At 40.9% G+C, this 15,729-nt stretch overlaps 1 protein-coding gene across 1 annotated transcript; it reads right to left on the bottom strand.

Annotated features, from left to right (window-relative positions):
* Positions 1-2,090: 2,090 nt before the first annotated feature.
* LOC133823355 (AUGMIN subunit 1) lies at positions 2,091-4,158 on the bottom strand. Its single transcript, XM_062256040.1, has 6 exons — positions 3,815-4,158; positions 3,607-3,739; positions 3,357-3,491; positions 3,122-3,245; positions 2,444-2,581; positions 2,091-2,358 (listed from the first exon to the last, which is right to left on the bottom strand). The coding sequence occupies exons 1-6, from the start codon at positions 4,077-4,079 to the stop codon at positions 2,251-2,253; spliced, it is 903 nt and encodes a 300-aa protein (XP_062112024.1). The 5' UTR covers positions 4,080-4,158; the 3' UTR covers positions 2,091-2,250.
* Positions 4,159-15,729: the final 11,571 nt, after the last annotated feature.

Raw genomic sequence — 15,729 nt, 5'->3', positions numbered from 1 at the left:
GATATTATGTAATCAATGTATTTATTATATTTAATTTAAATTAATATGATTGATTGTAACTTCCCTGAATCAAAGGAATATATTCTCATGACCAAGTCTATAAATAGCCTGGTCTGATTCAATTGTATGGCCGCACAAAATTGTATTGGAGAATACTCTGCCAAATTGCTTTCTGGAGAAACTTTGAGAGAGTAGTGAGAGTAATAATGCTGACTCGTGGATTAGACAGATTTTAACTGCTGAACCACGTAAAAAGCTTGTAAATCCTTTTATTTTTTCTGCATCATTGTTTAGTGCTCTTCTTATCTAAGTTGACGAAAACGGTGTCAACAAATTAAATAAAATATGATATTTTAAAGATATTTTATGATAATTTAAATAATTAAACCATATTTATTAAAAAATAATAAAGCCAACTCAATACTACAAATTGCATAAATCACTCAACTTTCTCTAATATATAAAACGCAAAAACAAGAAATATCCACCAATCAAAATACATTATTAGATAAACATATATAAATATGTATATAAAAATAAAAATGAAGCAAAAGGGTACCTGGATCTTGGCCTCGACATTGTCGATGGTGTCGCTACTCTCGACCTCGAGAGTGATGGTCTTACTAGTGAGGGTCTGAACGAAAATCCGCATCTTTCTTCTTCTTCTTCTACTACTACTACTACTACGCCTTCTTCTTCTGGTTTCGAGAGTTTGAAAAATTTAGTGGAACAAAGTGTGGTTGTATCATTTTTTTTATCTTATAAATATGTGTGATAGTCTGTATTTTATCAAGTGATTGGAACTTTTTTTCTTCATCAAACTCACCAAAGGATGTTACAAGATACATTAGAAGCTAAAAATAGTTGATGCATGTATGCTACTCTACACTGACTTTTTATATTATTAATTTCTTTTTAAATATTATTGCAATCTATATATGTGTAGCTATGTAAATATATATCAATACGATATTTAGATGTCATATATGTAGAGATTATTGATATAAATATTTATATATACTATAGAACTTTAATTCATTCTATTATATATATTTTTAAAAGTGAACCAATTTTTATTAAAATTGTAGACAATGTTTTACCCTAAATATTTTTATACATTTATACATTATATTAAACATCTTTTATTTATTTTTATAATATTATTTATTTATTTAAAAAATTTATGATAATTAATAAATATAATAAAAATAATACATATTTGAATAAACATGTTTGCCACTTTAAAATTAAGCAAGCTTACATTGCACTACTATATATATTACCTAAAAAAACATATATCCCGCAAATTCTTCTTTTTTATTCTAGAAATAATTGGCTTAACATAGCCAAATTCGAAACCGAGCCTCTCGAGTACTTTTTAACAACAAAGGCACGCAGTGCTTCCTTTGAAGCATCACAAGATGTTTATGACAATGTAAGAATGAGATACAAATTACCGTGGATGACTCAAGTATTGCAGGAACATTTTCGTAGAGCCTCTGGGCTATTGCAGGTCTTTTAGTTTGCCGCAGTAGTACATATTACGTTGGCTGAAGTTCTGACTTGGTACGCTATCAATCTCAAAAATTGTCAGAATTCCTTAAAGTCTAACGTAAATGTCTAAAAATTACTGTGGGTATCAAAGTCAAAAGTCCAATGCCTACTCCATCTTATTATTGTAACCCGTTCAGCATTGCTTCCATAGTTCCACTTTATCTAAGGTTAAAACATGATAAATGATAAAAACAATTCAAAGTTTCCCTTTATTTATTGCCAATACCCATAATTCTCTCATTTCTTCCACTTTCTCTTTTCTTCGTTGAAGGGTTCTTCTTTCACCCTTCCTCCTTGATAAAGGGTTTCTACTTTCTCTTTGGAACGTTTTTTCTAAACCCCGCAGACAGGAGTAGCTATTGCTTAAAAGAATAATCATACACCAAGTTCTCATAGATGGTCCTCAGGACTGGGATTTGAGAATACCTACTATCTAAATCATAATTATTTGTGCATTTTGTAATGATCGCATTAGCACTTGAAATAGAAATTCCCATGTTCCCAATCCGGACATAGATCAAAGGGAGAGACTGAGGTGGAGCAAGAGAGTGTTCTTTAGCAATGAAATATGTAACTATAATATGACCCTCAAGCAAAACCATCATATCAGGCACATAAATCACCCTTTACTAAAACAAAACATATTAGTAAGAACAAAGAGGAAATCATTGAATGAGTTATTTACAAATATATGTATTACTCGGATGGTGCAAGAGCTGATTGCAATACATCTTCAAGATACTTCTCAGCCGCCGCATACTGTCTTTTCTTGTCTTCAATTGCTAAAGCAGCAAGAGCCTTATCCTGCAAAATACAATGTGATGAAAATTCATTTTCTGCCAAGCTTCAAACAAGAATGAGGGTCCATAACTGAAATAGAGCAAAGTACCGGAGGCAAGTCCTGATAACTTCTCAAAGTATCAAGGATGGGCTTTGTTTTCTTCTCCAACTCCTTCCTATGTTCTGCTGTTTCAACCAATACCCCATGGCTTATCTCTGGGAGGTAGCCCACACGATTTAGCATAGCCTGTCAAACAAAGCTCTCATCACAACTCGTGCATGGAACAACTTCAAATAAGGTATTGAGTATAAATTCCAATGTACAGTTTCTAAAAGAGTTTTTAAGGACTTGCACGAGCAACCTTCACCAAAAGAGGTGGTAACAAAGGGCTAATGCCAGGACATAAGTTTCCCGTACTGGCTTTCCTTCTTCTTTTTTCCCCTTTTTCTTGAAGTTATTACTTATCGATCAAGCTCTGAGCTGTTCAACCAATATAAATTTACCCATACAACATTATTCACACAACGTTAACAGATGAAAATCCACCAAAAGCTTCTATGATGTTTTTCAGTTTAAACAATTCCATGGTAACATTCACAGTCACTCTCTAAAATTCGAAGTTTTCATCAATTGTGGGCTCCAGTAACTCATTTCTGTGACGGGGAATTGCTTAAACTAGTTTTCTCTCAACAAATGCTTCTTAAGAAAACAAAAAGACTCAATTTAAATGATCCATTTTTCAAACTCAAATATATATATAATCAAATTAGGAGCAAGAAAGAATACCTTGTAGTTGGAACTCTGTTGCAAATATTGTCTCTCCTTGGCAGCCATAACAGCCAAATTTGTCTTCCAATTCTCCATTTGAGCCTCACAAGGTGCTACATCATCTTCTAATTGCGCAAGCGTTCTTTAAAAAAAATAAAATAACCCAAGAGGACCAAACAAAAATTAGCACCTCAATCAAAACACTCACTCACATTTTCTATTACTCTACTGCCAACATTTTCAATAAACTTACCTCTTCAAATACGTCAATCTCGCTATAGCTTTTCGCGTAAAATCAAGTAAAATCTTGGACTCTTTCTCCACTTTAACCCTCTTTTCCTCCACACTAGTTTTCCTCAAAGAAAGATCTCCCATTGCTACAAGAAAACTAAACCCAAAACCACCAATTCTTCTATCAAACACTTCGAACGAAAACCGAAAACACCAATCACACAAAAACAAAACAAAATTCACCCAAAAATGAATAGGGGAAAACCTCTCACCTGCTTAACTCAGTATCCCTAATATTCAATAAATTAGCCACATTTGCAAGAACCTGAACCGACCCAACAACGTTTGAAGCCATACCCTCCTGTGCCAAACCCACATTTTCCAAAATCTCCCTGATTCTCGCCGCTGCAACTCAGAAAATTATATATTTCTCCATAATTTTTCGAAAAAAAAAGAGCGAGTCAGAGTGCGTGAAGAGACCTTGGGAGCGATACTCGGAGGCTTTGAGACGAAAATCGGAGGCCAGGATCTTGGAAGCTTGGGTCTTGGCTTGGGAGAGAGTAGCAAGGTTGTGTAAATAAGCGATGGATCGAGGTGTGTATTGGAATTGTGGAACTTCCTTTCCTGCTTGGCCAAACTCATGAGCCAGCCATTGCTTGACCTCTCCGATGCGAGACGCCTCCGATCCTCCTCCTCCTCCTCCGCCGCCAGTCTTCGCCGCTTCCGTTACGGAGGAATCGCTCATGTTTCTACCTGAATCTATTCGCTTTGCTCTGACCAACGGTGATTCTCTTTTATTTATTTTTTTTTTTTTTAAATTTTAAAAAAGTAGGTTCTTACTCGTATGAGCACTAACATAATGATTTAAAATAGTGATTTTTTTAAAAAAATATATACTTTTTTTTATTATTTTTTTTTTACATTTTTGCTGTCCTCTTTTATTTTAAAAAATATCAATTTAAGTTTTTAAAAATACGTTTTTTTTTAGTTTTATATTTACAAAAATATGATGTTAATGAAACAACTAAGAAATAACAATAAGACAACAACTAAACATTAACATTAGTGCATGCTAACATGTTTTTTTTTTTAAATCAAACTATATCTAGAAACAACTAAACAATTGTACGTCCTGAATATCAGCACGTATTTTGTCGAGCTGGCAAAGAACCATAACTGATGTGCCATGTGTGTACTATTCATCCGGAGAAATCTAGTACGATTCCCTAAACAAATAGCTCAAGTTGATGGATCGTTTAGTTGCTTATCACTTGGAACCATTGTGTAAACATGGCACCAAAAGGCACGAGCTAGCACTACATTAAGCTCGTGGTGCATCAGAGGCCTGACATACCCTAGGATATTTATAAAGTCAACCACACAATATAAACGTCCATATAACAGACATCACGTGTCTGTTTTATTCCCAAATTCCCGGATACGCAATATAAACGTGCGTCATCAAACATCCCACACCTGATTTAGGTCATGCGGCCCATTATCAATTTTTACCTATTGATTAGACCACACTTCAATGTAAGGTTTAGATATTAATCATCAGTGTCACGGAGATGCCGTGAACGATGAAGAGATCACGAGATGACCCCAATACCTACTCAGAGATCATTCTTCTATAAATACCAAAACCATGGGCAGTGCCAGGGGTTGGATTCTTCTTGTAAGGCAAATACTCTGTAAAAATAGCAAGAGAGAGAAACAGTAATAATATTGACTCGTGGACTAGGGGGATTTTAACCTCCGAACCACGTAAAAAGGAGTGATCATTTTTCTTCTCTTGATAGTTGATTGCCAGCATTCTTGAGTATTATCATTTTCTTATTACGGTTTACCATTAAGCACTAATACATCCTAGTTATTCATATAATTCACTGTTGGTGAAAAACCGCATCAACAGTTTGGTGCTTTCATTGAGAGGATTTAGATTAGTGCTATCACAAAAACTTGATCATGGTGGTCACTCGTTCGAGACATGGTAACAAGGCGGATCAACATGGTGGGCAGGAGGCTCACCCTACCGCCGTATCCAACGAACAGGACCCGGAGATCCAGCAACGATCGGGGAAACAGCCGATGGGCCATGACGACACTGGGAGTTCAGCGCCCCTACCTCCAAATCTGAACCCAGGTTACCTGACAGCGGTGGAATTGAAAAAATGCAATTGAGGAGCCATCTAGCCAAAGAAAGTAAGCAAATCGAGGAAGTCTTGGCCCGACTACCCCCTCTTGCAACCGAAGTTAACGTCGAAAATAGGCAAAGCAGGACTCACAAGTCCCGCCGGGGTAGTCGGTCCAGGCCCAGTCGATCGGTTAGAACCATAACCCCGAGTTCTGCGCCCATGTCGCACCATCACCAAGAAACTATGTTTGATGATTTTCCCAGGGCCCATCAGCAAGTCAGCCGGTCAGTCAGAACTTCAACTCCAAGTTCGGCTCCACCATCAAATGCGCCAAGGAGAGCTCGCGATGGTTCCAGGAGGAGATCCGGGGGGAACTCGCGCGGGCAACCTGCAGTGATTGGATCGCCAGACATAGAAGGCTGGAGGCACTGGAGCAGAGAGATCGCAGGCTAGTTTTGTCCGATCTGACGGAACTGAAATTGCATCACCGATCAGGCATCCTCCTTCGCTGATAAGATATCCATCTCCTCCTCATTCTGCTCGAGATACTCCTACATACGGGAACAGTAAGAGGAACCCTCCTCCGCCGTTCCTGCTCATCACCCGTGAGCGCACGGAAATGTCCCAGATCCTCACCCTCGGCAGCAGGCCCTGAGCTTTTCCAATGGGAGCTATTGGACTGAAAGCCACCGAAGTGGCAGATCTGGTGCAGACCTGCGAAATCATCTAAGTTCGGCACAAAGCCCTCGGGCCGCCTCACGGACCGACCTTCGAGATCGCCTCAACTCGCAGAGGGGAGAGCCGGCCATAAACGAAAGTCGTGCTCGCCGAGAGGATGGTCCTTTTGAAATACGTGACAATGGCAATGTCCCACCAAACCAAGCTCAAGCTTAGAGGGACAATAACCCGCCTAACGCGTACAACGGGACGGGAATTGTTGAACAACCCCATAACAACCCAGGGATCGAAGACCAAACCCTCGAAAGGTTAGCTCAGATGGAGGAACTGATGAAGAGGCTCCTGTCAGAGAAGGGAAAAGACGAATACGACTCGGGGATGAGCTCGAGCTTTTCGCCCCCAACATCGCAGTAACGGCATACCCACCGGGTTTCAGGATGCCCCATCTATCCAAACTCGATGGAGACGGAGATCAGTCGGATCACTTGGGGATGTTCAACACCCTGATGATGGCCCATAATATCGGGCCCGAGCTAAGATGCCTGATATTCCCTTCAACTCTGATCGGGCCAGCTAGGCAGTGGTTTAAGCAACGTAAGAAATAATCGATCAGCTCGTGGAAGAATTTCTCTGCCAATTTCAAGAGGGCATTCCGAGCCTCTCAAGCGATTCGCGTCAAAGCAGATACCCTGGCGAACGTGAAGCAACAGCCCGTGGAACCTTAAAAGCTTATCTGAGCAGGTTCGCCAACGTTGCGGCTCGAGCTAGGGACGCGGACGAAAGTTCCAGACTCATGGCTATGAGAACTGGAATCCTTGTTGGGGGCGAGCTCTGGAAAGAAATCCAGAGGAAAGGTGTCAACACTGTGGATGAATTCTTGAACAAGTCCCAGAGATGGATAAACTTGGAAGAAGCGCGAGCATCGGTTGCGGGAACCGGCCAAGTCTCTAACCAGCCCGCTGGAGCGGAAACGGATGTCGTAACAACGACTCAGACCGTTCCCTAGAATAACCATGGGGAGGAAGAAAGAGAAAGGGAAGTGGTGATGTGACAGTCATAATCCCGTGATCTGTAAGGGGAAAGACCGGGTAAGCTGTGCAATCCCACACTGCTTGGGGAAGGTCAAGTGTGATGATTCTAAGACTGTGTAGGTATGGGACTACACATCTGAAGATGGCTTAAATGGATTGATGGGTACTACCTATATCAACAAGATGCATCTTCTTTTCGGTAGCCCATCACTTGAGAACTCCAAAGTTAAGCGTGCTTGACCTGGGGTAATCTAGGGATGGGTGACCTCCTGGGAAGTTTCCTAGGAAGCATGTGAGTGAGGACAAAGCACGCTGAAAAGACTCATGTTGGTTTGTAGGGCCAGTCGTCATTCCAGAAAGCAGCCCTAGTGACGTGGGGCATCATAGGTGAGGGCGGCCAGCACGGTCAAAAGAAGAACAAGCCCGTGGAGAAGTTCCAACCGGTCTACGCGGTTTATACCGACCTCACAGACACTAGGTAGCACATTTTCCTAGCGAATTCTGCCCGCCTACCCTGGAAAAAGCCAGAGCCCTTGAAAAATCAAAAGGCTAAGAGAGATCCTTCCAAATTATGTCGATCCCACAACGACATCGGTCACAACACCGATGATTGCAAGCATCTAAAGGATGAGATCGAGACACTCATCCGGGCCGGAGCCCTAGCTCAGTATGCCCGGAATCGAGTCACTCCTAATCAACCCGCCAGGAAAAACATTCAATCAGCTCTGGAAGTCCCCGCAAATCCGACCGAAGCCCAGGTGGGTCAGGACATCCCTCCTCCAATAATAGGAGGAGAGATAACCACCATTTCTGGAGGCCCCCATCTGGCAGGCTCGAGCAGAGGTGCTCAGAAAAGATACATCAACGAATTGAAGTCTCATAACGGGATCAAATTTGTCCTAGAGCAGCCCATACCCAAACAACAGCGATTGGAGAGACAGCCAATCAGTTTCACCGAAGAAGATGCTAGTCATGTCCAGTTCCCACATAACGATCCTCTAGTCATTACCGCCCAGCTCACCAATCGGAGAGTTAGGAGGATACTAGTTGATAATGGGAGTTCGGTGAACTTGCTATTTCGGTCCACGCTAGAAAAAATGGGGCTATCGGTGACCGAACTGAAGGCCACCTCCATTATGATGTATGGGTTCTCTGGCGAAGGGTCGGCAGTGATAGGTACAACTGAGTTAGTAATAACCTTGGGAGAGGGACCCCGAACTTTCTCCAAGCTCCTCGAGTTTGTGGTCATCGACTGTCCCACCGCATACAACGCAATTTTGGGTCGACCTACGTTGATGGAATTTGAAGCCATAACTTCTATCCGCCACCTCGCAGTCAAATTCCCCTCATCTACAGGGATATGTATGGTCCAAGGCGATCAGCTCGCTGCCTGGGAATGCTATAGCATTTCCATGAAGGGAAAATCACAACCCGGGCAGTAGACAATGGCCATTCAGGGACGAAGCGAGGAACCCCAGGAAGTGAGAGCTAGCCCTGGGATAAAGGAATCTCGGCCAGCCGACGGCGTAGGTACCACCCTGCATGATGATATTGACCCTAGAATTGGCGAAGATAGGTCTGAGCTCCAGGCTATCGAAGAGCTCGAAGAGGTAAGTATCGATCCTAAAGACCCTTCGAGGCTGCCTAGGCTCGGGAAAAACCTTGGTGATGAGAGACAGTCGGAGCTGCTGAAATTCCTGCAAGGAAATCTAGATGTTTTTTCCTGGTCTCATGAAGACATGGTGGGGATCAGCCCGAGCATCATCATGCATACCCTCAACTTGGACAAAAGCATGCCTGCAAAGTCGCAGAAACTGAGGCGTCTGGAAGAGGAAGTTGCTCGACTTTTAAAATGCAGTTTTATCCGCGAGGCAAAATACCCGATCTGGGTCGCCAATCCTGTTTTGGTCCTAAAGCCTAACAAAAAATGGCGGACCTGTATCGACTTTTTTGACCTGAATAAAGCATGTCCCAAGGATTGCTTACCCTTACCAAGAATTGACCATTTGGTGGACGCCACAGCAGGGCACGAGCTCATGTCCTTCATGGATGCGTACTCTGGTTACAACCAGATCGCTATGAATCCCGCGGACCAGGAGCATACCAGCTTCATGACTCCAACCAATGTTTATTGTTAAAAAGTCACGCCCTTCGGGCTGAAGAACACCGAAGCTACATATCAGAGATTGGTCAACAGAATGTTTGTTAATCAGATCGGGAAAAACATAGAAGTGTATGTCGACGACATGTTGGTCAAGTAAAAAATTTCCGATGACCATGTTCCCGATCTAAGGGAATGTTTTGAGATCCTAAGGAAGTATGGTATGAGGTTGAATCCCCAAAAATGTACCTTCGGGGTGGCGTCATGAAAATTTCTGGGTTTCATAGTCATCACTAGGGGGATAGAGGCGAACCCAGACAAAATCAGATCGCTACTCAAAATTCCATCGCCCTGGTCGCGAAAAGACATCCAGAGTCTGACAGGAAGGGTGGCAGCCCTTAATCGGTTCATTTCTAAATCTACCGACAAGTGTTTGCCATTCTATAACCTGCTCTGGGGGAATAAAAATTTTGAGTGGACCGAAGAGTGTGAGCAGGCCTTCCTCGACCTAAAAACACATTTAGCGAAGGCGCCCATGTTGTCTAAGCCAAAGGTAGGAGAGCCTCTTTTTCTTTACTTAGCTGTTACGGAAGATGCGACTAGTGTCGTGCTGGTCCGGGAAGAGGGCCGGGCTCAAAAGCTAGTCTATTACATTAGCAAAAGGCTCCTCGGAGCTGAATCTCGATATCCATTGATGGAAAAAATGGCTTTCTGCCTTATCACGGCCTCCAGAAAGCTTAGGCCGTATTTCCAGTCCCATTCAATCCACATCATAACCAATCAACCTTTAAGGCAGGTACTACAGAAACCTGATGTAACGACCCGGATTTTCAAGACTCGATAATGCGGAAATATAAATGTTTTCATTTAACAAAATGTCTCAAAAACCCATAGAAAAAAAAAACTTTTTTAAAAAGTCGTATGGCCATACTTAACATTTAGTTACAAACATGTTTTATAAAGAGTAGAGTGAGCCTAGTTTAGGAATATTACACAACATTTCCAAAAATAAAACGGCTTCCCAAAAGGTCGGTCCACATGTACATTTGCAAGGAAGACTCCAGCGCTCACTGCTCTGCCTTGCCCTTTCTCTTACCTACAACATGAAACAACTAGGTAAGCGAAAACGCTTAGTAAGATCAACTTTCAAACAAAGCAGATAGAGAAATAGGGATCCGAACCCATCCGGACCCTACACAATCAATTTCAAGAACGCTAAAGCGTCCTGGCAGACTTATGGTCATGCCTGATAACCAAGGATAAATTAATTCATATCTAGATAAAAATCCTGCACTCAGAAAAATCCCAGAACAAGCAGATATATTATATCACAACTATATCTTATCAACAAATATATCCCTGCACTCATAAAATCCCAGAGCAAGCAGATATATTATATCACAACATAATTCGAGACCAACGCTCGACAATTTCCAACAATTCATGCGTAACGCGCCCTCCAACATAATTGCTAATCTGTAAAAGAGAACCGAGTCCCCGCACTAAGATGTAGCCAATAAATATTCTCATCAAGGGTAACTATCGTGTTACCTAGGGCATCGCTACTTATTCAAGAGTGTAATCCAATTTACACGGTTTTACGGAGACTTCTATGTTAATCAGTGGTGCTGGTGAGCAGTTGCCCCTAGGGTGTTCAGCCTCACTCAATCTTGGCAACCCCTAGTATCTCTAGGCCCTCTCATTGAATGGCCAATATTCACGGCTGCTATCCGGGAATAACTTATCATAGCACTTGCTCAGATTCTAACCGTCCAATGATTAAGTAAGCATGAGGGCCCCTAGGTCCCATTTATCTTAGCGCCCCTAGGTTTAACCAGCTTATCCTCATCTCATGGCCACTCGTCGCGGTAATGAACCGGACATAAATAAAATCAAGCAGTGTGACGGGGATCAACCGTCTAGGATATGACGGACTTCTACCGTTCATATTTTCTAAATCAGCATTCACTAGACTAACGTCTCTAAGCAACTTTCTATGACAGCCTATGTATATGCATGTATCCCTATACTAACATACAAGACAATAATCATTTCATGTTGCAGCCATACAATATAAGTTGACTTACTTGGAGTCCTTAGCGCTCAGCAAGTTTTCACCCTCCAACGTTCAGTCCAGTTACGCTTAGCCAATACTGTAGTTATCCATACAGTATACTCGGATTAATTATGGCACTAATAATTCATTATTATTATTATTTTGGGCAGTTTGGTCATTTTAAATAAAGTCATTTGTAAGGATTTATAATCCTTATTTGGTTTTAAACCTATTAAGGAAAGTCATACAAAATATTCAAGACTAAACCCTAAGTCTCGGGGAGACCTATCCTAAGGTCTCGATACCTAGGCTCGGGTATCACAATGGTATTTTCCCACAACCCGCTAAAAATCTTATTCTTTCAAGGTATCGCTATTAACCCGCACTTTCGACTAGTCGGTTAAAATATGTAAGATTTTAGCCGGTATTATATCTAGAAAATACAAATATATTCCTTAATTATTTTAAAAGAAAATAAACTCTTTAAATTTTCCTTTTAGTTTTCTTAAGGTTTTAATATCTAAAAACCGATTTAAGAAAATTGCCTAATTTGTCTTAATTAGGAAAACCGTTATAAATTTCTCATCTTGACTAATTAATTTTCCAAAAGCAATTAATCAATTTTACTTACTAGAAAAATGATTCATTTAAACTCAAAAGGGTAATTTTAGTGAAAATATGATTTCAAGACTTACCAATTTATATCTTGAAATAAACAAAATTTTACTTTTTACCTTATGTTCCAAAATCTCATTTTTACACTAAGTGTGAAAAACCTATTTTTCACATTTTTAACTACATACTTCGTTAGTTCATAACTTGAAATTTACTTACTCAATTGTTACCAAAATTTCCCAATTCCATTTTTGTTATGCCATTTAGGTCTTTGAAAAATCTTAGGTCAAAATGAGCATTTTTGATTGGTGAAATCATTTTCCAACAATGAGGTAAAAATGACCTTATTTTCAAGTCCTTATTTTTTCCAAACTTTGACAGTTAATAACTTTCAAACCGTTTAATATTTTCTTACCAAATTTTACAGTGGACTAATAGGTTATGCCAGAAATATGTCCACAAAATTTTAGAAAAAACTGGGTTCATTTTCCCTATACAGTGGCTGTCCAAACTTGGTTCCGAAAATAAGAATACGAAAAAACAGTTTTTTACCTAAACTTTGAAATAGCATAACTTACTCATTTCTAAACATTTTTTAGTGTTTCAAAAGCTCAATTTTATGTAATCAATCTCAACAACATCACAGTACAATTTAATTTTACAAAAACCAATATACAGTGGCTGCTTGACCCCTTGGAAGTCACAGCTCAAAACATGTTTTGTTTTAGGGTATCCTACAAAACCCTTGGGGGTTTTGGTTCCCATTTTCAAAAATCAATACACATGCATCATAAAAATTATTAAACAACTACCATAACCTTATTACATCACCAACAAGAAACTTTAAGCATTAGATATACAAAATAATGCTTAAAACTAAAAACCCTACAACAAAATCATCAAAAGTAAAATTTTTACCTCTTTGGTGTTCTTGCTTAAGGTTTGGACCTTCCTATTAGCTTTGGCTCCTCCAAAACCTTTCAAAAACCCTAACCAACTTCCCCCAACAACATAGTTAATTAGCTATTTGAAACTCTAAGCTTAAAACTTTACAAAAGCCTAGATTAGTGAAGGTTTACCTTAGGGAAAATACTTCCTAGACCAAGACTTAGCCTCCAAGTTTTCCTTGGTGTTCTTGAGGTTGAATATTGAGAGAACACTTTGAATGGTCTTAAAAAATCAGATGAGTGAATGAGAGAGGGTGGTGTGGTCGGTTGGGGAGGGATGGAAGAGTTATATACTATCTAATTTATCTCAAAAACACTCAAGTGTTTTCCTCCCACTTGCCCACTTGACTTGACTTAGTTAAAATGAGATTTATCTTTATTAAGTTGGGTTCACACCACCTAAAACACCACATGGCCGGCCAACCCTTGCTATATATAATCATTTCATTTTTTTTTCTTAATAAAGGTTAAAAAAGTTTCATAAGAAGAAAAGTCCAAATTGGCTTTTGACACCTTTTTCACTCTTATTAAGTTTTAATCACCAAACTTAACATTAATTAATTAAATTAAATGTCTCTCACATTTAATTTAATTAATCACATAATAAAATTTAACCTAAGGTCCATTCATGGAATAAAATTCCCCATTTCGGTAGAATTAGGCATTTAACACAAAATGCCCTAAAATTTCCATTTTCTTTTAGGTTTATTATTTTTGACCAAACTTTAACTTTTATGAATGTATTTTATGCCCAAAATATAATTGTCATGATTTTTCATTTTATTTTCCGAGATTTTTACCCGATCAGGGTTTTTGTGTCGGTCCAGGACCGAAAGTCTTATCTTGACTTTTAAAATCACAAAATTCATATTTTGGCTAGCAATAACTCATGGAATACTTACAAACAAAATATAATATTATTTAAAATAATATTCTTAACCCGGGGGAAAAATCCCGACCCGAGTCGTTTAAAGGTACCCAAAAACGTAGGACGTTACACCTGAGACATGGGGACATCTTTTGAAATGGGCCATCAGGCTCAGCCAATTCAAAATTTTGTACGTACCATGAACTGCAATCAAAAGCCAAGCCCTAGCTGATTTTATGGCAGAATGCACTGAATTCCAAGAGAAACCGGGGGAAGAGTTGGTGCAGGCGTTGTGGAGGATGTTTGTGGATGGTTCGTCTAACGAGACTGGGTCCGGAGCTGGAATTTTGATATCCCCGGAGGGACATCGTTTCCACTCTGCGTTACGATTCAGATTCGAGGCGTCCAACAACGAGGCTGAGTACGAAGCTCTATTGGCTGGGCTTAGAGTGGCCAAGGAGCTGAAGGCCAGGGCCATCCAGTGCTACAGCAAATCCCAGCTCGTGGTAAACCAAGTATTAGGGGAATACCAAGAGCGTGGAACCAAGATGGCGGCCTACCTAGCCAAGGTAAAGAAGGAGCTGTCCGAATTTGAGTACAGCCTAATCGGGCAGTCCCATGTGAGCAGAACGCCAATGCTGATGCTCTGGCAAAACTCGCCACCTCCAGGGAAGCCATGACCTTAAGCCTAATATTGGTGGAATTCTTGGAAAGACCAAGCATGGTAGAGGATACAAGGGAGATCAAGATGATCGATGCCAGGCCAACCTGGATGACACCCATAGTCGAGTACCTTACAACAGGGAAGTTACCCGACGAGCAAAATAACGCAAGGAAGATACTCTATCAAGCTCCGAGGTATACAATCATAGACGGAAGGTTGTACCGGCGTGGCCTATCTCTGCCTCTTCTGTGATGTGTTCTGCCAAAGGAGGCTAAAACTATTTTGCAGGAGGTGCATGAAGGCTTTTGTGGAGATCACGCTGGGGGGCAAAGCCTGGCCTTGAAGATATTGAGGCAAGGATATTATTGGCCCACTCTATCAAAGGACTCAATTTCCTACATCCGAAAATGTGACAAGTGCCAACGATTTGCCGCAATCACCCGAGCTCCACCAGTCGAGCTAAAGATGATCTCGTCCCCATGGCCATTCGCGGTCTGGGGAATCAACTTATTTGGAGCCTTGCCCACGAGAAAAGGAGGAGTTCGCTATGCAGTAATGGCCATTTAATATTTCACGAAGTAGGCAGAAGCAAAGCCCCTGGCAACGATAACGTCAAAGAGAGTCCTCAATTTTGTGGTTAAAAATATCATCTACCGATTCGAACTACCAAGGAAGATTGTGTAGGACAATGGAACCCAGTTCGATAGCGACCTCTTCACCGAATTTTGTGGAAGACATGACATAATTAAGAGTTTCACTTCAGTAGCCTACCCCTAGGCTAATGGACAGGTCGAGGCTGTGAATAAGACGCTCAAAGCAAGCCTTAAGAAGAGGATGGACGAGGCCAAGGGAGTTTGGCCTGAGCAGCTCCCGCAGGTGCTATGGGCATACCGGACCTCACACCGAACTTCGACGGGGCACACCCCTTTCTCCCTGACTTTCGGAAGTGAGGCCTTCCTTCCTGTCGAAACAAAGATAGCCTCGCGCAGGGTCCGGCCCTTCAGCCAGGAGCAGAATGACAAATTTCTCAGCACATCCCTCGATCTGATTGATGAAAAGTAAGAAGATTCACAACTACGGCTCGTGCATTATCAACAAAAAATCACTCGTTATTTTAATTCAAAGGTTAAGAGGCGTGTCTTTGGATTAGGAGACCTGGTACTCCGAAGGGTGTTTCTGGCAGGCAAGGACCCCAAAGATAGTGCCTTAGGCCCGAGGCTGGAAGGGCCCTATCAGATCATCGAAATCGTACAGGAAGGTACTTTCAAATTGGCTCGACTTAATGGAGAAATGGTGC

Source organism: Humulus lupulus, chromosome 3 (assembly GCF_963169125.1).
Source record: "Humulus lupulus chromosome 3, drHumLupu1.1, whole genome shotgun sequence".
NCBI classification, from domain to species: Eukaryota; Viridiplantae; Streptophyta; class Magnoliopsida; order Rosales; family Cannabaceae; genus Humulus; species Humulus lupulus.
The sequence above is the reverse complement of the archived record's forward strand: the minus strand, read 5'-3'. Positions and strand labels throughout refer to the sequence as shown.

Bases quoted from the DNA above. Each gene is read 5' to 3' on its own strand.
- LOC133823355 (XM_062256040.1), bottom strand. From the start codon at position 4,079: ATGAGCGATTCCTCCGTAACGGAAGCGGCGAAGACTGGCGGCGGAGGA. The intron at 3,492-3,606 runs GTGAGAGGTTTT...TTTTGGGTTTAG, and splicing joins AGGGATACTGAGTTAAGCAG to TTTTCTTGTAGCAATGGGAG. The intron at 2,582-3,121 runs GTATTCTTTCTT...TTTGTTTGACAG, and splicing joins AACAGAGTTCCAACTACAAG to GCTATGCTAAATCGTGTGGG.